Genomic DNA, 20808 nt, shown 5'->3' with positions numbered 1-20808 from the left:
TGGCTAAGCTGTTAAGCAAATGTCAATCTCTTGTCAAAGAGCCTAACGCTTGCCAAGCATCGTGAACTCGATGATTATGAGCCATCTTGAGATTGAAGATAGTATCATTATTGGTTTATTGGCTCTATAGCTAGGCAGTGCCTGGAAAAGGACAACATGATGTACAAAACACAGACTTAACACAGAGTTGCAATTGGATAGGATTTGAGGCCAAGAAATCAAATGCACATTTGATCCGGTGCCGCAGCCGATCGGTGCCGCGGTGCGTGCCTCTTCAACGTTTTATCCTATCCGTGGTTTCTCTGCGGAGCCCTCATTCGCTCCGCGCACAACACTTTTTTCAACTCGTACGTACCTAAGAACGTAAGAAGGGTTCCATTATCGAATGACACTATAGACAGCGTAAACGCCTAAACAAGACAAGAACGAAGTAAAGTCAAATCAAGGAACTGAATCCCAGGATCCCAGGGTGGATGGCCGATATCGAAATAGCCTACAGATCCATCGTGAGGTGCATCAACGAACGAAGATGGGAGGAACTGCCAAGATACATGCACTCACACTTCGTCAAGGATGGCCAAGACTTCACGGCCGAGGACTATATCGCCGAAATGAGGAAGACTGGCGATGTCGAGCTTACCATCGATGCTGTGACGGTTGACAAGTCTCAACAGTGCATGGGAGCAGCAGTCTTCGTGAGGTTCAAGCCTGCGAGCGTAGATGCTGGTGATGCCGCTATACCCGGCAAAACCATCTCGTTCGCGGAGCAATCGATCAACTGGTTTACAGACGGCAAGCTTTCCAAGACATTCACAGTGGCAGATTATCTCGAGATGCAGCGCCAACTTTCAAACCCCGATGCAAGGTACACGCCAGACCCTATCACCGAAGAAGAGAATCCGCCAAGAGGCTCTCTCGACGGGGGACTATCCGCGCTCGAGCTAGAGAGCACGTATAGGGCATATTGTGATTGTGTCAACGAGAAAAGAATGGAGACGGACCTGCACAAATTTCTTCACCCGCAGACGGTCTTTAACGCCGAGACCCTGACGGAAGAGGGCTACCGACACATGGTACAATCGCTCTTCGAAGCCATCCCTGACCTCGACCTCAGCATCTCCACCATCGTCGTAGACGAGCGAGCGCAGCGAGTAGCGGCGCGGATAGCTATAAACGGGACGCCCACCGACACGCTGGCTGGCGTGAAGCCCAACGGCGGCGCCGTCAGCACCCACGAGCACGTCACCTACCGCTTCGAGAAGGGCAGGATCGCGAGGGTATGGAGCATCGTCGACTGGGCGTCCTACACAGAGCAGCAGATGTCAAATTAACCATTCGTTATCTAGGTACCTACCCTACCCCGTAGCACAAGGAAAAAGAAGGCCCGGGTTTTCTTCTTCGGTATCGTGGTTAAACATGTGCCCCCTGGGGAAACACAAAGCTCCAGACCATCCGTTACATAGTCACTATGTATTGTACAATGTGTAGTACCACACATACTAACTACCTACCTAATGTACATACACACAGCATAGTTAGTTAGTTAATACAATACAGTGTAGGTAGGAGGTAGTCAATACTAACATCAGACATACCATTGTAGATCAGCAGCAGTAAGTAGATTAAGCATGAAGCTCGAGAAGATAAAAATATCTGGTGCGTGTATCAAGAAGCACTCCGAGATCCATATCGTCTGTTTCGCATGTGACGGCTCCCCTGTTCGAATTGGAAAAAGGTAGCGTATCGCATCGCAGGGGTACAGGGGCCACCCCCCTGGTGATGACAACGGCGGCGGCTTTGATATCTGGGCGTACATGCCTGATCCACATGGCTAATGCCTCTTAATCTTTTTTTTTTCTCTTTTTCTCTCTTCCTTCCATGTACATACATACCCTGCTAGCATGTAAGACATGGGCATGAGCATGGGCCTGGCAAGTGCCGAGCGAGGCGTTTCTTCAATAGTGTAAGACCCGATAACGTTACTATCGACGGTACGTATTTTACGTACAGGGGAAGGGACCCAAAAAAATAAAAAAATAAATATAAGAAGAGGTCTTGGCTTAATTCATCCGCTTATTGGTTGCGCGTCCTGCTGCTGTGCTGCTTGTGCTAGTGCCAGATGGTGACCAGTATGGACCAGTATGTGTGTATATCATTCCCATATCTGTATTGTACATCTTTTTTACTCTGCCACTCTGCCTACTGCCACTTTTCTGCCACAACGGCTTAGCTGGGCTGATTCTAGATTGAGCAGTAGAACGTTTGCCACATCGTACAAAAGAAGAGGTGAAGCAGACCAAATAGAACAGAACAGAATATGACAGACCATAGACCGGGACACCTGTCAGATTGGGCATTGCAAAATTTGGCCATTTGGCCGAATCCATCCGATGAACCAATTTTTTATTTATTTTTTCTATGCGATGTCGTCTTGGCTGCCACGGGTCTTTTCGGGTTGCTTCTGCTTCTGTACATATGCAAAACCTGTTACCCTTTCAAGCCCCCTCCCCTTTCCACGTCCTGTTTTGTACAATACCTGAATACGATACGTACCCCCACTGCGCCGACAAGCCAAGAGCACCGCCAAGCGTCGATATCTATCTTCCGTGTGAGGCTCATGCCCAAGCGGACCAGGGCATTGGCCGCTAGATCTATGTTAATTTGGCTTGGATGGCGGCCCACCGGCCTCAATCATTTTCACGTTTGACGTTGCCCAGTAAGAGAAACATGGACAGGGATGACGTTGTTACGGCCCAATAGAGTCGTGGCTTGGTGCCATGAGGCTCCATGGCGATCTCCCTTGCGCCAAGTCGCCGCCTTGTCTTTACTAATAACCAAACGAGATATCGCAATGAATTTTTTTTTTTTCTGTTTCTCCTTTAACGCCCGACTCCTTACTCGTTGCAGAAAGATGAAGCCAAGCTGGGCATGACAGGGCATAGCTTCTATTTTTGAAGTCATCGTCGTTTCCTGTAGCGCTCTGTGGAGTTTTGTGGAGGAAAGGTTTAAACACGTCTTAGTGTACAATACATACTGACATAGTGTAAGTGACCATGTGTAAGTGTCCATGTGTAAGTGTGCAAGTCAGTGGTTCCTCGCACCTTCGTCTGATGGTTCTGCAGGGTGTGCAAAGTTTCGGAAACAGATACTTGGTTATTTGGTTGGGTTAGATTGAATCTCAAATACCAAGACTTTGTATGTATAATACCAAGAAACTTGTATAACTCTATACGTCGGAGGTGTACACTATGTACGGTTAAAAGTGTCTGTGGATCCTACAGACCTGTGTCTCGTCGGGCAGCGTTGAAGATCGCAATGGAAGCTCGGTCGTAGACGGCCGACCTTCATTCGACGATCGACCTTATCGCGACCCTGCCGTGTCATTCGGATCCCGGGAAAGCCCATCATCTTCTATCATTAGTTGTTTCCTAGCTGTTTCCTACTTCCAGATGTCTTCTGCTTTCTTGGCTCGAACCAACAAGGGTGGCTGTAGTACCCATTACTCATAAAGGCTTCGTAATTGCCCAGTCACTCCAGTTCATACCAAGAGCTTCTCCATTTGGGTGACATTTCGCATTTCATTTCTTCTGACGAGGCCGGTACTCTTATTCTCTACTTATAGTTCTTTTTTATTCTCCTATATTTTCCTTGGAACTTTCCCTTTTTCCTCTCTGGTCTGGTTCATCTGGTTCTTGTTTATCTGTACAGTTCTCCTTTCTTCTCCTTTTCTCTTCTTCGCCGTTGCCTCTACGACACGGAACTATTTGTTGGTTATTAAGATTTGTTTTCATCACAATGGAGCGGTCACCGACACACGCTCTCCTTTCTCAGGAGACTCTCTCCTATCCGACATCATCGACACCATCTTTATCCTTTCGCACCTCGGACCCAACGGCAGTACAGTTTCCCGTATTAGACGAGAAGAAACATAATGAACAATTACCGGGGACGCAAACGCAAGCTAGCTCTGCTGCCAACTCGATACTCGAGGGTAAGGAGAACCACACCGGCGACTTGGAGCATGGCAGCCGCGAGCACGGACAAGACCACGTAGATATCTACGACCCAAACCGACCGAAGCTTGGAATCCGCCAGCGAATGCACCACTTCACATGGGCCTGGTTTACCCTACCCATGAGCACTGGTGGATTATCACTTCTTATCTTTGCCCAGACCCATCAATTTCCTGGGCTTAGACAGATCGGTTTATTCGTGTATATCGTCAATCTTATCCTGTTTACAACGTTAACCTTTGCCATGCTATCGCGGTTCTTCCTTCATCATGGTGACTTTTACAAATCTCTGTCGCATCCTCGCGAAGGCTTCTTCTTCCCGACGTACTTCTTATCCATCGCCACTATCATTACCAGCACGCAGCGATATGCCATTCCGGATAACGACACGCCGCTCGTGTGGGCCATTCAGCTCGCTTTCTGGGGCTACGTCGTTATCACCCTAATAGTGGCTATCGGACAATACAGCTTCGTGTTTGCGGCTCACAACTTTGGCTTACAGACGATGATGCCGACATGGATACTCCCGATCTTCCCTATCATGTTGTCGGGAACTATCGCCTCGGTCATTTCAGATACTCAACCCGAAATCTCAGCTATACCCATTGTGATCGCTGGTATGAGCTGTCAAGGTCTGGGACTCTTCGTTGCAATTATGATGTACGCTCATATGATTGGACGTCTGATGTCAGCCGGTACGTACTTGATATATAACAATGATATATAACAAATAACAAAAAGTGTACCCAAAGATAATATGATGAAGCTAATCAAAGAAATAGGTCTTCCTAACCGCGAGCACCGACCTGGTCTATTCATGAACGTGGGGCCCCCGGCTTTCACTGCCCTTGCGTTTATCGGTATGGCGAATGGTCTTCCCGATACTTTCGATAGGGAGATGGACGGGTTCATCGACGTACACTTGATTAGGACTTTTGCTATGATCGGGGCCATCTTCCTGTGGTCGTTGTCTCTCTGGTGGTTCGGTATCGCATTCATTGCTGTAGTCAGCTCGCCCCCTAAATATTTCCACTTGGGATGGTGGGCAATGGTCTTCCCTAACACCGGTTTCATCTTGGCGACTATTTCAATCTCAAACGAGTTCGGGAACGAGACGGTGAAATGGGTGACGACGGCGATGTCCATCTGTTTATTGGCCACGTATCTCTTCGTCCTCTATAGTCATGTGAGGGCAGTAATTGTTCAGGACATTATGTACCCTGGACGGGACGAGGATGTCGAAGATCATTAAAAAAAAAAGAAACACATCAACAATTATTACGTTTCCAGAAGAGGCGAGAAAAGGAGGCTATACAGTTAACGTATGATGTTCTTTTCCTCTTTAAACATAACACACTCTCCCTTAAAAGATTATTCTCTTTTTACATAGACTCTACGGTGTCCGGGCGGGCGCTAGGTTTGGTCGGACACCTAAAACAACTGGCTGGTTTTCCTTTTGGCATTTGAGATATCCCTAGCATATTAGAGAGGCATGGTTCCTTGGTTGGCGCCCTATCAATACACGGGGGCGGGCAAGGACCGAGCCTTTATTTTCGCATAATATACATAGTACGGTTATATAGGAATAAAAATTGTAATGTTTGCGAAGTTTGAGACTCGGTGCTGTAAGTGTTAGTGAATGTTGTAGTTGAAGGGTACGTGCCCTGATATGTGTGAATAAGATGTAATAAAATACACTTGCGCAATGAATATTCCTCTGCTTGAAGTCACTATTAAGAGACTAGTCATATACCTCTGCAAATTCCTCGCGCTCGATCCCGGAAGTCATACAATCCTACCCCGATTCTAAGCTGTGCCGGTTGCGGCGGCAACCCGGCCTCGGGGCTCGTACTCGCGGGAGCACTGCGCCGATTTCATTCTCGTAGTAGGCCGTGCGCATTTTCTAGTCGATGTACCACAGCTTCACAGATCGAGTTGTGTTAAATATAGTCCTTGCATTCTGTGGTGGCGTAATGTGCGCCGCTAGGTGGATACAGTACAAGTATTTACACTACTTAGCTTCCGTCCGTACATAAAGACACTATATTAGTATATACCTTATGTAGGGCTTAAAGTGCTTGGGGTAGTTATCGTTGCTAGCCGCTGGTGGAGGAGGTGGGCTCTATACCTATCTACTCAACAGCTAGCGAGTACTAGGCAAGTATTATATTGAAACTAAAATGCAGGTCCCGTATGTATGCTTTGATCTATAAATTAGCACCAAGGAAATGAATCCATCAATTCGTCCAATCCCGCATCCCGCATCCATAATCGTAATGTTACTATGGTATTATGGGTAAGTAAAACCCCTGTCACAAGTCGTGCGCTAAAATGTGGCCTATGTTGCTACTTTACTTATCATAGACTCATATACGTACAATAGCAAATTCAAAAGATTTCACCACTTTTAGCATTTAAAAGTTGAACTATTAAATTGCTGCTCTTTCAACGATTATTTTGATACAAGTATCATTTTTAAAAACGTATGGGATGTTGATGCATCGATTATTTTCATTTTATTATGATTAAATGTATCTTTTGAAGACCCTGGACAACCTAGTACTGATTTAGTATGATGGCTTGTCTAGCGTATTTTGCGGTACCTGACAGGGTAGTTTTACTTATGCCTGATACCATAGTAAATTCGTAGGATGCGCCGAGACCTCTGGATTCACACGCCTTACCGAGAACAGGTAGTATAAGTCGACGAAAAAGGTATAGCCAGCATCTAAACCACACTGCCTGCCGATGATAGTGTAGTTAGCGGATTTTACCGGTGCGCTGGTACTTCGTAGCGTCTCCCAAATAAGGAGGTCTCCATATTGTTACTGGACTGGAGAAGACTTGATCGCGTGCGTTGTTGGTAGGTACCTATTATACAAGGTCTCCCACGTTGCCTATTTCTTTGTGAGAGCCGCATGGGAGATGTTGTGGCCCGGGGATTCTAGACCTCGTCGCTCAAACCGAGTATAATATGGTGTATGGTGAATATATGCAGTTGTGTGATAGGTAGTATCACGTCGGTATCGTGTTTGCCTCGTGGGTGAAATTAAGTAGTCATTAGCATAAAGCACGACATCGACGGGGTAGCATTCGCATTTTGACCTGGTAGGATGTTAGTTTCTAAACCTCTCCTACCATTAATACGGGTTGTTAATCGGGACGCATTGCCGATGCCCAGACTTTTCTACAAGAACCCCAAGTACTCCAAGCATCATTTCTACAACATATATTTTCTCAATGTCACTATACCAGTTCTTCTCCCCGCATTGCGCGCATTTAACAAACCACAAACCACTACATAAGCAGCGACTCGTGTGTGTAACTTGTGACATCCTGTTGGATTTGTTGCTTCTTCTCGTCTTATCTTCTTTAGCTACGTCACCGTACCACTGGCCAAGTCCCGAGATATCTACCCCAAATGGGCTCCTCGCGATTGTTTTCCAAGAAATGATGCGATTAGACCCCGGACCCCCCTTGCCTTAACTGCTTATCTTGCTCTACCTCATAAAAACGTAGGATGAATAGGGCAAGGCAATAGACTCATGGTCATAAGAGTGAAGAATATATTTGATCGATATTGTAAATATCCCTAACTAACTCACTAGAACGTCGTGTACCTATTCGCCAAGTTTATCAGCAGAATTCACTTGCATCTGATATCTCCGTCTCGCCTCTTTGTTACGGGAAAACACAGATTACCACGAGGAACATGGATATTTCCACCAACCGATAAAGCATTGCCTAGGTTAATTCGTTCCCGGAATCTAGCCCACAATCGGCAAACCCCCCTGCCAAGCTTCTCCAGGTCAAGGAACATCTGTGGCTATCCACCTGCCTTCCCTGTCCGCCCTGCGTCTCTAATACTACTACGGAAGCTGGGTTGACAATGGCGAGCGAGTAAATTGGCCAGACATGTTGAAGGCTTTATCAACCCTCACTTTTATAATGCAACGCGAGTGCGCGGCGCGATGGCACGTCCAATCTTGCATGCGTTGATCCGCCATTTAGCAGGCCATGGTCCCTCGCTGTTCCCCCAGAAGGCTTGCCAAACAGCTACAAATACTCATAGGCACTCCCACCTTTGCTTGGAGGTTTAGGTCCTTACCTCTTCTTAACCCTTCTTCATCGAGTGGTTTGGTGCCCCCGTACCCTCCTTCAGTCTTTCGTTTCTAAACACTCGTTTGCCGGCTTCACCTCGTTGCCGCTCTGCTTGTCCAAGATGGTTCGGGGCTCTTATTTGCTGCCGCTCCTCACGAGCGTGCTGAGCATCTTCTCAACCGAGGCCAGAATAGCGGGAGAGACAAGACATCTTCCTGGGTCTTACATTGTGGAGTTTGAAGATTCCCAGGTACTTTAGCCTGAACGCGTAGTGAAAGATGTGTGAGCCATACTAACCGATTACGACTTGGGGTTAGGACTCGGCGGAATTCTTTAACCACATTGGCTCAAAGGCGAAGACGCGCATGAATCTGGATTATAAGTTATTCAGAGGCGTATCTATCCAATTCCACGATTTGAGAACGGCCGAGGAAGAAGCAGGAAAGCTTGACTTGCTTCCTAGCGTTAAGCAAGTATGGCCAAATAGGGTATACTCGTTACCCAAAGATGAAATCGTCTGGACGGGACGAAGCGGCGGGGAAGACTATATGAAGAACGTCAAGAGGCAGCTTGGAAATGACACCTTCACACCACACGTGATGACCCAGGTGGATAAGCTTCGGGCAAAGGGGATCACCGGAAAGGGAGTCAAGATTGGTATAATTGATTCGGGCGTAGGTCATCATATCCAAATGATACATATCAGCGGCTTACCATCCTTAGGTTGATTATACCCACCCCGCATTGGGTGGCTGCTTTGGTGGTCCCGACTGTTTATTCACTTTTGGTACTGACATCGTTGGCGATGACTACAATGGCGACAATACACCAGTCCCTGACGACGACCCGTATGATGGATGCGGTGGCCACGGCACGCACGTCTCGGGAATTATCGCGGCCCAGGCTAACGAGCTGGGGTTCACTGGCGCTGCCCCCGATGTCACCCTTGGCATGTTCAGGGTTTTCGGCTGCACTGGTGGTGCTGGCAATGACGTCTTGATCGATGCCTACATGAAAGCGTTTGAGGCCGGATCCAACATCATCACAGCGTCAATCGGTGGTTCCTCCGGTTGGAGCGAAGATCCTTGGTCTGTCGCCGTATCTCGAATCGTCGAAGCCGGTGTTCCTTGCACAGTGTCGGCCGGCAATGATGGAGCGGTTGGTCTGTTTTATGCCAGCACGGCTTCTAACGGCAAGAAAGTTACGTCGATCGCTTCCATCGACAACGAGGTCACACCTTTACTTCTCACCGACTCCAACTTTACTGTCGATGGTGGCGAGCAAGAGCAATTTGGCTACGCTCTCGGAGAACCAGGAGAATGGGCCGACGTCAGTCTTCCGCTGTGGACTCCCTCCTTCGATATCACAGAGGCTGATCAGGGCTGCGCGGCATTACCAGAAGATACTCCTGACTTATCAGGTTACATTGTACTGATCCGTCGCGGCACTTGTACCTTTGTCCAGAAGGCAACCAACGCGGCACAGTTCGGAGCGAAATACGTTCTATTTTACAACAATGTCCGAGTTGGGGCAGTAGGTCCTGCTACTTCTGAGGTTACCAGCATCCAGGGAACTGGCATGGTAAGCGAACGAGCTCTAGGTTCCTCTTAATATCTAGCATCGTAGCTAACCTTTAAATCAGGTGACAGCTGATCAAGGTGAATCGTGGGTTACTTCACTAAAAAACGGATCCGAGGTTCTTCTTAACATGCTTGATCCCTCTACCGCACCTGTTAGGTAAGAATTTGACAACGAACTTCAGCGTGTATTATCTAACAGTCAATAGTTTGACTTACCAGAATAACACTATCACTGGTGGATTCGCAAGCTCTTATACGACCTGGAACCCAACTTTCGAGCTGGATATCAAGCCACAGCTCGCTTCTCCTGGCGGTAATATTTTATCGACATGGCCGATTCCTTTGGGTACTTACGCCGTCTTGTCCGGCACTTCGATGGCGTGCCCTTTGGTTGCCGCCATTTATGCTCTCGTCTCGAACGTCCGCGGTACTCTCGACCCCGCTACCCTCGAAAACATATTATCGGCGACGTCGAACCCGCAGTTCTTGAATGACGGAACCGAAACTTATCCGTCGCTCGCGCCTGTTGTGCAGCTCGGTGCTGGCATTGTTCAAGCCTACGATGCTGCTTATGCGACCACTTTGCTGAGCAAGTCCAGTCTTGCCTTCAATGACACAGACAACTTCGTCGACACGCTGAACTTCACCATTAAGAACTTGGGTTCTGAGGAAGTCACTTACGAATTGGGTAGCGTAGGCGCTGCGACGGGATACACCTTCTCCGACTCCATATACCCGGATCCTTTCCCAGGTCTGGAGTTAACAGACGAATATGCCACTATCGCACTTAGCGAGTCTAAAGTGACCGTTCCAGGCGGGGAAGAAGTTGTCGTTTCTGTTACGGTTACTCCACCTGCGCTTAATGCTACCCGCTTGCCTGTCTATTCTGGCTATATTACCCTGAACGGCACTAATGGCGATAGCCTGTCTCTGCCATACAACGGAGCCGTTGGCAGCTTACACAGTACGAGAGTCCTGGATGTCGGCTACCTCTCTATCTCGACAAACGAGAATCTGGACCCCGTCACAGCTCACGCTTCATTCGCGCTGCCGAAGTCCAACAGCACCGCTGTCAACGCCACATATCCCGTAGCCGTAGCGCTGCTGGCATTTGGATCACCCCAGATCAACGTCAAAGTTGTTCCGGTGAATGCTACTGCTTATGCGGGTGTGGATGCCGGCAGCCACATTTTCGGTTCACCGCTCCGCTACGCTTCTCGTGACCCTTTCGCTTTGAATTGGGACGGAAGGCTTGCGGATGGCACATGGGCATCGGCAGGCGCATACAAACTGCGTTTCGAAGCACTGCATATCTTTGGTGACGCCGCCGATCCGGCCGATTATGATATTGATGAGTCTGTAGACTTTTCCATCCGGTTTATTTGAAGATGTGATATTTGTATATTAGAGAAGAAAAGACATAGCGAGCATCGTATCCATTGTCACAAATAGGGCTATATCTTAGCGAATTGATAAAGATAGAATACGGTTCTGACTCCTTGGAATTTACTTGAGATGTATGTGGATTCGGGTTGGAATAGATGATAAGCTAATTGTTGCTGTATTTTTGGACGGTATATCGTCTGATTTTCTGATACTTCAAACAGTTATAGTTGGTAAAAATATTAGTAGGAAAAAAGGTTGAGAAGGGGAAACAGGAAAGAGGAAAGATGATGTCCCAGCTATGAAAAGTTAAGTTTATGCGACTCTATCACCTGGCTTAGTACATATACTTCTCAATGGAATATTCTAGTCTTAATTCCGTATGTTTTCCGTATGTTTAATTGCTTTAGATCGAATGTTCACTTAAGACGTCTAGCCAATCAATGGCCGCGGGATGACAATTACGTAGAATTACGTAGGTACGTACCTATCGATAGACTGTTATCGTGCATTTGGATTTTTAATATGTCGACCTTTGCGATTTTGAACGTAATTTGTAATTCCTAATTCCCGTAATTCCTCAACATCTCACTCACTCAACTCCCGCCTTCACATAATACTGTATAACAGATACGGCAAACCTGATTCCTTACTATATAAACTTCCCTCTGGTGGTAGTCTCTGCATTTCATAAACATAAGGGGCTTGTTCGATTTAATCCTCGTCATGCTGTGTCACCGTTGCCGTCGCCTAGTTGCGATAGCTCCTAAACGAAGCTCTGCCACATTGTCGCGTTACGCCCAGCCGACACATATATCTTCGATACAAACCCAAATACGAACATTAGTTCAGCCAGCCATAAACAACCATTTTAGTATTCGACACTATTCCTCCTCTCCCGATTCTGCAGCAGCAAGCTCAGCTAGCACCCCGCCAACCGAGTCACGTCTCCCCGAAAAGCCAGATTACCTCGACGATGCCGAGTCGGCAATATGGGACAAACTAACAGCCGAGTTTGCACCGACGGAGCTTATGGTTCAAGACATATCAGGTGGTTGCGGGTCCATGTACGGGATTGAGATTGCGTCGGAAAAGTTTCGAGGCGTGAATATGCTAAAGCAGCAAAGAATGGTTAATGCTGTGCTAGGTGATCAGATGAAAGGCTGGCATGGCGTCCAGCTACGCACCAAAGTCCCTTAACTCCGATGTATGAACAGCAGTTGGGCCGCGAGAATTACAGTTCACCTATCATAGGCTTTATACGTGGTGGAGGCAAGCCACAGGGTCTCGGAAGCCTTTAATATCGGACATACTCATAGATGGACATGAGAAGTGTATATTCAGGCATCAAGAGGGGGTGTTGTACATATCTCGATACTAAGATGCGGTTGACTCGACCTCCCGTATCAAATCCAAACTCTCCAATCCTCGGTAATATTGCAGATCAATATCTACTGGAATGAGTACCTAAACACATAATTACCTATATAAAAGTGTACAGTAAGTTGAGCTACTCTTATTCTATAATACCCAACGTATCCGAGCATAATAGGGTACGAGCATGATAATAAGCCAGGGTTCGGATCAATTTCCAGTATTATATTAGTTTGACATGTGTTTGGCTTGAGGCGCCGCCGGCTGCAGCCATATCCACGCCTGATCTTTCCTATATTGCTTTTCAATGAGCTGTAGTATCACATAACGTGATAGCCGCTAATGAATTAGCTCCTCGGGAGAATATTTCTAGAATATACAACGTACGCCAATGTCTATGCCCAAGCTTCGACGATGACGATCTAGGCCCTGATTATTGATATGGGGATGACGTGTCTAATAGAGTTAACATCTTCATTATTTCCCCATATTGCACGCCTTGAATATCAGTGCTGATTGGCTAGTGGCCGCCACCAAAGACACGGAATGAGAAATTCCCGGCGTCGTACAGCATTGTTATAATAGACATACATAGTATGGACTTGACGTTAATATGACACTACGAGCCCAAGGTAGGTAACTCGTATATGCAGCGATATCCACATACGATCTCCTTACTTGCCAAGTGAATATCTGGTAGCTAGCGTGAGGCAGTTATCTAGGGTCGATATTAGAAGGGGAAATGGATTAGAAATATGTTAGGAGGAAAGTCAGAGCGAGGCCAAATTTATCCGGCCCACCCCCTATTTTACTCCATTACTCACATTTGTCACTCTGCGGCAGCTCTTCAAGGATGAATCATAATTCTTAAAATTCATTTCATCTCATATGAAATTGGCCATTTCTAGGCTTGAACATGAAGATTTCACTGTATAATACGTGCTTTGCGTAGTGAGTTTGTTTAGTGATGGTTATGGTATATGCGAGTGAGTGGGATCAATTCATTGTGAACCTGCTTCGTAAAGTAGGACATTTACAATTATAGGTTTTGAAAATAAACCTATAGTAAAATTATCTATAGTGTTCAGCAAGTAGTACGGGTAATTTGGCTGGATTGTTAGGTTGATGTTATCTAAGAAGCATCAAGGAAATCATACTTCAACTAAATATGACACATGACATAACACCGAATTCTTGAAGAGAGTCAAGTCTAGTATTAATTTAACGAACTATTCAATCCACCGTATGCCGAATCATGACTGTCAAGTTAAGTAGAATTAGTTGGTAGAAATGATAGGAATAGTCAAACTGATTTCTTATGTTGTGCGAGTGTTCTTTAAAGAATCAACCCGTCTAGTTATAAAGATTGACTTCTAATAAAGCTCTAAACATCTTGTACACCCACTCCTGCTCTATACCACCTCTATCTTTTCACTTCTACAAGTTAGGTTCCAATTTATCACAATTTCTTAAATCCAAGCGTGCCTCCATAGATGTACAACAGATTTGGTGTTGATTTATCTGGGCGCCCTAGGAACGCCAAATCCACCATCTCGTCGTAGTTTTCGTAGAAGAGACTGCTCATCAGGGGCTGTCAATGTAATGTTAGTATTCGATGTAACACTGATATAATTTGTAGGCTTACATGGAATCTCCGTAGCGACGCTCTGATCGTAGGCAATAATTTGTGTTGTCGTTGTCGACGCGGCGATGATTGCCGCCGCACCATCAGGTGATGCATAATCCATCCGGATGGCACTCACTTGAAGAGCGTAAACGCCGGCATAGCTCACGGCGAGATCGGGGAAGACAGAGTATTCCTTAACTCGGCTGCTTCGAGAAGCGGATCTGTCATGCATACTCTTGCCGGATGTTGTTAGTGTGCCGTATAGTTGGTCCTCGAGGACGCGTCCGTAGGAGTCGATGAGGGCAACCTGTATAAAGTCGTAGGCATCATCGCTCTTGTAGCTTACGACGAGCGGTGGGTACATGACTGCTCCCGCCTGGACTTGCGTCGGTGGTTGGACTTCAACCTTTACCATGGCTGCGGCAGATTTACTTCGTGTAGAGAGGATCTTGGTGCTTTCCTAACTCGTTCGGCTGCAGCGAAACCCGTATGCCGTTGACGCTTAAAAGACAACATCCCACCATCTTTACGGAATCTTGCTCGAGCTTTTAAACCTCGAGTGCTTGAGTGGCACCAGCAAAGTCTCAGAAGCATCGAAACCTTACCAATGCTTTCGTTTACTGTGACATAATCCCTAGAGTCTTAGCAAGGATAAATTATTCCAATGGGGCTCTATGTGACTTGCGGACCTTTCCGCTGGAACAGGGTCTGCGCCTATGTCATTTGTTACGTGTCAACGACTTATGTGTTTCTTTGATATATCACCACAGGGGGTGAGGCTCTAGAAACACGACTCAAATAGTAGCACAGGTATCTACCTATGTTTGATGTAAGGTATCAAGCCCGAACCTCACTCCCAAGGAAATAGTCATTTCGTGTTGTCCCCACCATGAGCAGAGTGTCCCTTTCTTGGACAGGGAGCCTCATATTCGCCTGACAAGGAGAGACGTGACGCCTTGTTCCTTCTTTGGTGTAGAGTAACTATTTTGATATGCTCGATTCCTCCGCGGAGATATTAGCCTAGGAAATGCGTCGATAACTACGGTATGATGCTATAATCACAACGTACGAGATCGAATATTAAGGGATATGCTATGTTCAGGCTTAGGCCAAGGCTGAGGCCTGTAAAACGGGGCAAAGTAACTAGTTTCTGTAGAATGAGATGGTGTAAGACTAGTGAAATATGATCAGTAATCAAATAAGGAATACTTTACTGGAGACGAACGCACGGCAAATCAACGGTCTATAATGGTCTTCCATTGCACACGATCTTTAAAGATCTCGGACAGATCTGAATCGGAGGTTTTCACTTGTCGTTAGATCTTGGGAAGTACAACAAACATGTCGACAAGGGTCAAGGGTAAAAATATTGTGCATATCTACAGGGTTCTTTGCAAGGGTTACCACACTCCTGGGAATTTCCGGGGCGCGGAATACGTCAAGTAGTCCGGGGCTATCATTTACGCTCCCCTAGTCCAAGCCTCACCTAGGCTCGCCAGATCGTCATAGTGTAAAAATAACATCTAATTTAACCTAAAGATTTGCCCTTGAACGTCCAAGACGCGAGTCCTTACATTAAGATCGTGAGTATTTGGCTACGTCACTTTTGATGCGCCAGCACAAATCAGATTATCAGCTAGCTAATGGGGATAAAAATTACGTAGAAATAGAAGGTTACGGGATGGAGAATAAAATCCGCAAGTCCTAACAGGGCCAACAGCCGCCTTGGTAAATGACGCTGCTATTACCTATTGTAGAGCCTCATTTCGCTAACACGGGGCTCACTAACACAGGGGTAAATCTACGCTGTTGACATTAATGAGGATAGACACGCGCCCGGCACGCGAAGTTATTTATTCACGCTTAGATATTTATGAATTATGCATTTTCTAAACTTTCCCATGGCAGTTTATGGGATTCCAGAACACTGTTAGGCGCTCGCATGGCCATCGTCCAGAACGATAATTCGTCGTCTCCCTGACGGAGGGCGTTCCGTTGTGGCTGGTATATGGACACTTAAAATCAATCGTTCCACAACGCCCTCTAGCCTTATGTCTTAACAAAGTCATCTAAAGATATTCGAGGTCGCCAAATCGGAACAACTCGACTTACGATGGTAACCACACACAGGCGGATTTTCGCTGCATACTACCCGAAACATACCGCACACACCAAAAGCTTCTTACATGGACAGACTTATACTTCCATGCAGCAAAGAGGCGCGGCGATCTCGAACGGCTCTTCTTCATTAACTGTATTTTTTGCGGCCGGATGTGCATTAGCGCAATTTATTTCCGAGGCTGATCAGATCCCGAGAAATTCTGAACCAATGAACCAAATCCCGGGCGGTTTTTTTTGTTGAGGCTGTCGATAGTCGATCGATCTACATTTTGTGTAGATCTTGCATAGTCTGCCGGTAAGGTCGATGGCAGGGTCGATCGTAGATAGGGCTGATGCTTTTAAGGTACCTGCAAATAAGCAAATAGGTTAGGTAGATACTACGTAACGACATAGCTGAGTAGAGTTTTCCATCTTACAGATGAGGAAACCTTTTAAACTATCGCTCGGAAAGTCGTGCTGCCGATAGACTAATGGGTTGATAGACGAATCTTTCTCAGCTAACACGATTTTAAGCCTCCCCTATTACGTTCTCGTGGGTAAGATAGATTACAGATCGATACGATAACCCTCATGGTTTCACGACAGGGGACCCTGAAATGGCTGTGGCGTACAAAGCTAGGCGGAAGATTTGATTTGAGCTAGTGATTTTGTGCTTTAAGCCATACATCTGACTTCAACATTTGACTATATTTGGTTCAATTCGAGTTGAGACATGTAGATGGTTGTCTCATCTGGTCTTGTCTTACGAAACGGTCATAGGTCTATTAACATACTAAATGGTGTTCCAAAGTATATTGGGCTCGATCCCAGCCTGAACGTAAGGTTACCCAATATCCGTTGGGCATCGGAATTTACCTACCACAAATCTTAGGTAGTGATACTTTCGGGGTCGGGACGAGCATACTACCGCCACCTAGTTAGACGCCCGGATAATATTACCGAAGTTAGGACCGGAGCTCTAGGTCGACCGTCATCCCGGATACCTACCTACCTACCTACCTACCTACCTCATTACTATGTAAATTTGACTTGATGGATATCATAGGTGGATATTAAATAATTAATTGTTCTCGGTATATCTTTATCCTTAATAACTTCAATTCATTGGTTGTACCTAATAGCCTATCTAGTCTCAGATATATTGTACATACTTTACAGGAGATGAACCACTCGGCTTCTTCCAAACAATGCCGAGTAGTCCTGCTGCTTGTCTAGTCCAGGTTCAACAAACAAGCGTACCATCGCACGCCGGCTGTAGGACCCTAATTCTCCTTCTAACATTACCATATACACTACGTGGCGGACGTTGCTGTCGGGTGCGTATCGAAAGGACAATCTCTCAACCACCAAAAAGTCGAAAGTCCCTTGAGGTAAGGTATTTTTATGGAGAAAGTTGCCTTCTTGCAAGATTCCGAGGAGAAAGTCTGTTCCGGGGATATAAGCGTTGTTGAACGGCTCGTTCCGCACCTCTAGTCGTATAAGCACGCCATCGACAGTCAAAATCGTGTCCTCGAATCCAAGATAACGTAAGATCTGATCGGCCACTTCGTCAAATCGTCCACCGGTACGCCCAGTTGCAAAATCCAGCCTATCGGTATAAGCTATCGTGCCTTCCCATCCAACATATGACCAGGATGGGAAATCTGGGCGACGGCGGGGCTTAACAGCTCGAGGATGATACCACCGCATGGACTGCGGGAACTCTTTCAGAGGTAAACCCCAGATAAATCCCTGTGGCAGAAAAGTCTTTTGCAGAGAAGACAACATGCCTCTGAATGCATTTAGGGAGTCTGAATCATTTGTCATCGTACGGTTCGTATACAATCCAGCCAGCTTGCGAAAAGTAAAGTCCGCAAAGTCGCATTGAGACTCTAAATCCTCGCTGTGTTCCGTGCAGTCGGTCTATAAAAGAATGAGTTACTATTATAGACCTGCGCAATGTTTATGTGTACTGACCAGAATTAAGTTGGCTTGCTTTGCACCTATATCTAGAAGTCCTCCTGGATCAACTGTGTCATCGATCGACTCGCAATAATTTCCAGTATTGCAGAGAAAATGGATCTGATGCTTGCCGAAGAGGATACGGCGACTACCCAGCAAATACTCTTGGAGGGTCCAAGCCCGTGTGAAATATGTTGTCCCAGTTAGCTCCTGTGGTAGAGCTGGAAATAGACTAAGAACCTTGCTACCGTCGATGCTCTCGCTAGCTTGAGGTTCTCTGGGACTTTTCGCACTCACCCCGCGAAGCCCTGCGTTAGCATCATTGCCATCAAGGGCAACTATAGTCGCCCAAGAACAACTATAAATAATATCCATCATGCTCAACTGCTGGGCCTTTTCCGGGCTAGGAGTCTGGTCGATGCATAGCGCATCCACCTTGGATATTTCATCAGTTACGTACAATATTTCATCCCTTACTTCTGGATTGGCTTACCCAAAGATACCCTATCCCGAGAGCTTTGGTGACCGTTATAGCGTCTTCAATCGTCTGAGGGAGTTCTCTGCTCTCTAATGCTCCATCTTTGGGGCTCACGCCACCCCAAACGTAACTCAAGGCAATGTACCGGCAATGTGGAGGGCAGCTAACAATTTGACGAGATGATACATCGATCATCTTGCATATAAGAAGTTGATCTGACCATTCCACCCGACATCGCGGGTGTTTTTGTTCACATCGGCTCATCCAGGATTTCACAATATCCGGTTGCCATGTCACTCCTCTCTCGCGAGCCGAGAATCCCGGTCTAGAGGGGGCGGGTGTCTTGTGAGAAAGGGCGAATGCCAACTCAAAGCCATATACCGCCTGATCTCTAGGTTCTCCAAAATGCCGACTGAGAGTGGACATCGCGTCCTCTCGACTATCAACAACGGCATAAACTGCGTATTTATCATCTGGTTCTTTCGAGGAATCCTCAGGCGGTGCAATACTCTCGCCAAGTCGGTTGTAACTCCGTATGGGCCGTATGAAATACTCAGCGCCCCAGTCCTCTTCATCCTCGGGGATTAGAGGGAAGACTCGAGAGATCATTCGGCAGAGCGAACATGACGCATCTAAGAAAATCGAATGGAGTGGACCTAGGCCTAACCTGCGGCCGGAGTTGTGATTCTTATTCTCCCATCCCTGCGAATTTGCTCCGTCTCTACCAATAACTACTTCATCCCTAATATCTTCGTTTGTAAGCCAGTCTATAATTCGAAATCCCTTGCACCTTTTGCAAAGTTGACTAACTGGACTAGCAAGTCCTCCCGCAAGCGGCTCAGTAGCAAGGTGATCTGGCTCCATTTTAGGGTCGCTATTGTTGTCATGTCCTTTCAGAGTCGGACAATCTAACATTTTGTGGCCAATTCCACGGCACTTAAGGCAAATTATAGCCATCCCAAGATTGCTGTATTAAAGCAATTTTCTCGAACATCAACTTATATTTTGCAAAAGCAGAAACCAAGAACGTAACGTGATAGAATCACCAACTGGATTAGCGACGATAGTAATATATGACACTAATTTTGGCCCCCAACATTAAGAGTCTACTAGGGCACGGATGCGGCCACGTTATTCGTTGGCTATAATAATCTGGACCATCAGCTAAAGCATTGCGCAAAATTACATTGATAATCCTTTACCTAGCATAGATAGCATGTTTCAGGAGCCTTATATTAGATATATCCTATGATCGTTCAAAGAGCTGTACATATTAGCGGGACTACGGGACAAGAATGTCGAAATAAACTCAGAAACGAATGTTACTAAATCCTATTCTGAAATAACGCCACAATTAATCCTTCATGTCATCCCAGTATACCTATATACTTAGCCCCTGGCATCGTCGTGACGAGCGGCTTGAAATAGGTCGAAAGGATAGCATCGGCTGATTGGGACATTAAAACACAATCTACGCATACAAAGATTTCTGAGGCTGTAGTTAATAACTGTGGTTATTAACTGTGGTTATTAGGTACACGTTTTGGATTTCTTATCAGAGAGGATACTTAAATGGATGGCTGCTCAAGTATCAAGATGCAGGCGCCAGGGCAGATGCTGGTCTGTGACCATATATGAATATGTATTGACACTCCCAACTTTAGGACGACGGGAAATTGCGGCAGATACATGAGAGAACTACACTTACCACATGACGTCTTTTCCAAGATCTTCTAATACCTACTACTTAATCTTGATAAATCCTCTAACAGCAAATATCTCCTTAATAAGAAGTTCCCGAAAATAAACGAAGCGAGGGATCTCATGCACAGCCTTTAGATTGATAGTGAATGAAGTACCGAATATTCTTTAGGTTAATCTGTATCCATGGTCACAATGTTTTAACTAGATCTTGTCTCGGTATTTAACGAACGGATATAAGAAATACAAGTACGGGACTTGACATATAATTGACTTATTATATCTGGGGAACCCCATCAGCCCTACATGCCTAGATGCATTTCCCCAGACTTTGCCCAAAGCTGCTAGGCGGATTCTAGAAAAATGTCTTGGGGGAAGAGTCGAGTATATATAATAGTTGGTGAGATCTAGTCTCGGGTAGTTAAGCTGTAGAAATTGTTATTGTAGTTTAGGTACATAACTAAAAAATAACTTAAACAACCAATCCGC

The 20808-nt window shown here is 46.1% G+C and overlaps 6 protein-coding genes across 6 annotated transcripts; 4 read left to right on the top strand and 2 right to left on the bottom strand.

Annotated features, from left to right (window-relative positions):
* Window positions 1–1615, top strand: F5Y00DRAFT_244253 (SnoaL-domain-containing protein). The gene is made up of 2 exons (XM_048008801.1): window positions 1–347; window positions 402–1615. Exon 2 carries the CDS (start codon window positions 474–476, stop codon window positions 1329–1331), a length of 858 nt encoding a protein of 285 aa, XP_047862264.1. The 5' UTR covers window positions 1–347; window positions 402–473; the 3' UTR covers window positions 1332–1615.
* Window positions 1616–3795: 2180 nt separating this feature from the next.
* Window positions 3796–5265, top strand: F5Y00DRAFT_254728 (malic acid transport protein; the record flags this gene model as incomplete). Its single annotated transcript, XM_048010205.1, has 3 exons — window positions 3796–3991; window positions 4055–4708; window positions 4796–5265. 3 exons carry the CDS (start codon window positions 3796–3798, stop codon window positions 5263–5265), a joined length of 1320 nt encoding a protein of 439 aa, XP_047862263.1.
* Window positions 5266–7579: 2314 nt separating this feature from the next.
* Window positions 7580–11376, top strand: F5Y00DRAFT_272153 (subtilisin-like protein). Its single transcript, XM_048012923.1, has 5 exons — window positions 7580–8364; window positions 8432–8788; window positions 8838–9695; window positions 9757–9851; window positions 9901–11376. The coding sequence occupies exons 1-5, from the start codon at window positions 8236–8238 to the stop codon at window positions 11078–11080; spliced, it is 2619 nt and encodes an 872-aa protein (XP_047862262.1). The 5' UTR covers window positions 7580–8235; the 3' UTR covers window positions 11081–11376.
* A 273-nt stretch (window positions 11377–11649) lies between these two features.
* On the top strand, window positions 11650–12621 carry F5Y00DRAFT_244236 (bola-like protein). The gene has a single exon (XM_048008800.1). The coding sequence runs from the start codon at window positions 11804–11806 to the stop codon at window positions 12275–12277; it is 474 nt and encodes a 157-aa protein (XP_047862261.1). The 5' UTR covers window positions 11650–11803; the 3' UTR covers window positions 12278–12621.
* Window positions 12622–13809: 1188 nt separating this feature from the next.
* On the bottom strand, window positions 13810–14496 carry F5Y00DRAFT_272145 (uncharacterized protein; the record flags this gene model as incomplete). The annotated part of the gene is made up of 2 exons (XM_048012922.1): window positions 13810–14042; window positions 14097–14496. The coding sequence occupies 2 exons, from the start codon at window positions 14491–14493 to the stop codon at window positions 13969–13971; spliced, it is 471 nt and encodes a 156-aa protein (XP_047862260.1). The 3' UTR covers window positions 13810–13968.
* Window positions 14497–17351: 2855 nt separating this feature from the next.
* F5Y00DRAFT_254726 (HET-domain-containing protein) lies at window positions 17352–19575 on the bottom strand (the record flags this gene model as incomplete). The annotated part of the gene is made up of 3 exons (XM_048010204.1): window positions 17352–18101; window positions 18156–18575; window positions 18634–19575. 3 exons carry the CDS (start codon window positions 19573–19575, stop codon window positions 17352–17354), a joined length of 2112 nt encoding a protein of 703 aa, XP_047862259.1.
* Between the last annotated feature and the right edge of the window lie 1233 nt (window positions 19576–20808).

The sequence above is a fragment of the Daldinia vernicosa genome (assembly GCF_022497035.1).
Source record: "Daldinia vernicosa strain CBS 139.73 unplaced genomic scaffold F5Y00scaffold_45, whole genome shotgun sequence".
NCBI lineage: Eukaryota > Fungi > Ascomycota > Sordariomycetes > Xylariales > Hypoxylaceae > Daldinia > Daldinia vernicosa.
Note: the sequence above shows the minus strand (reverse complement) of the source record. Positions and strands in the feature narration are given on the sequence as shown.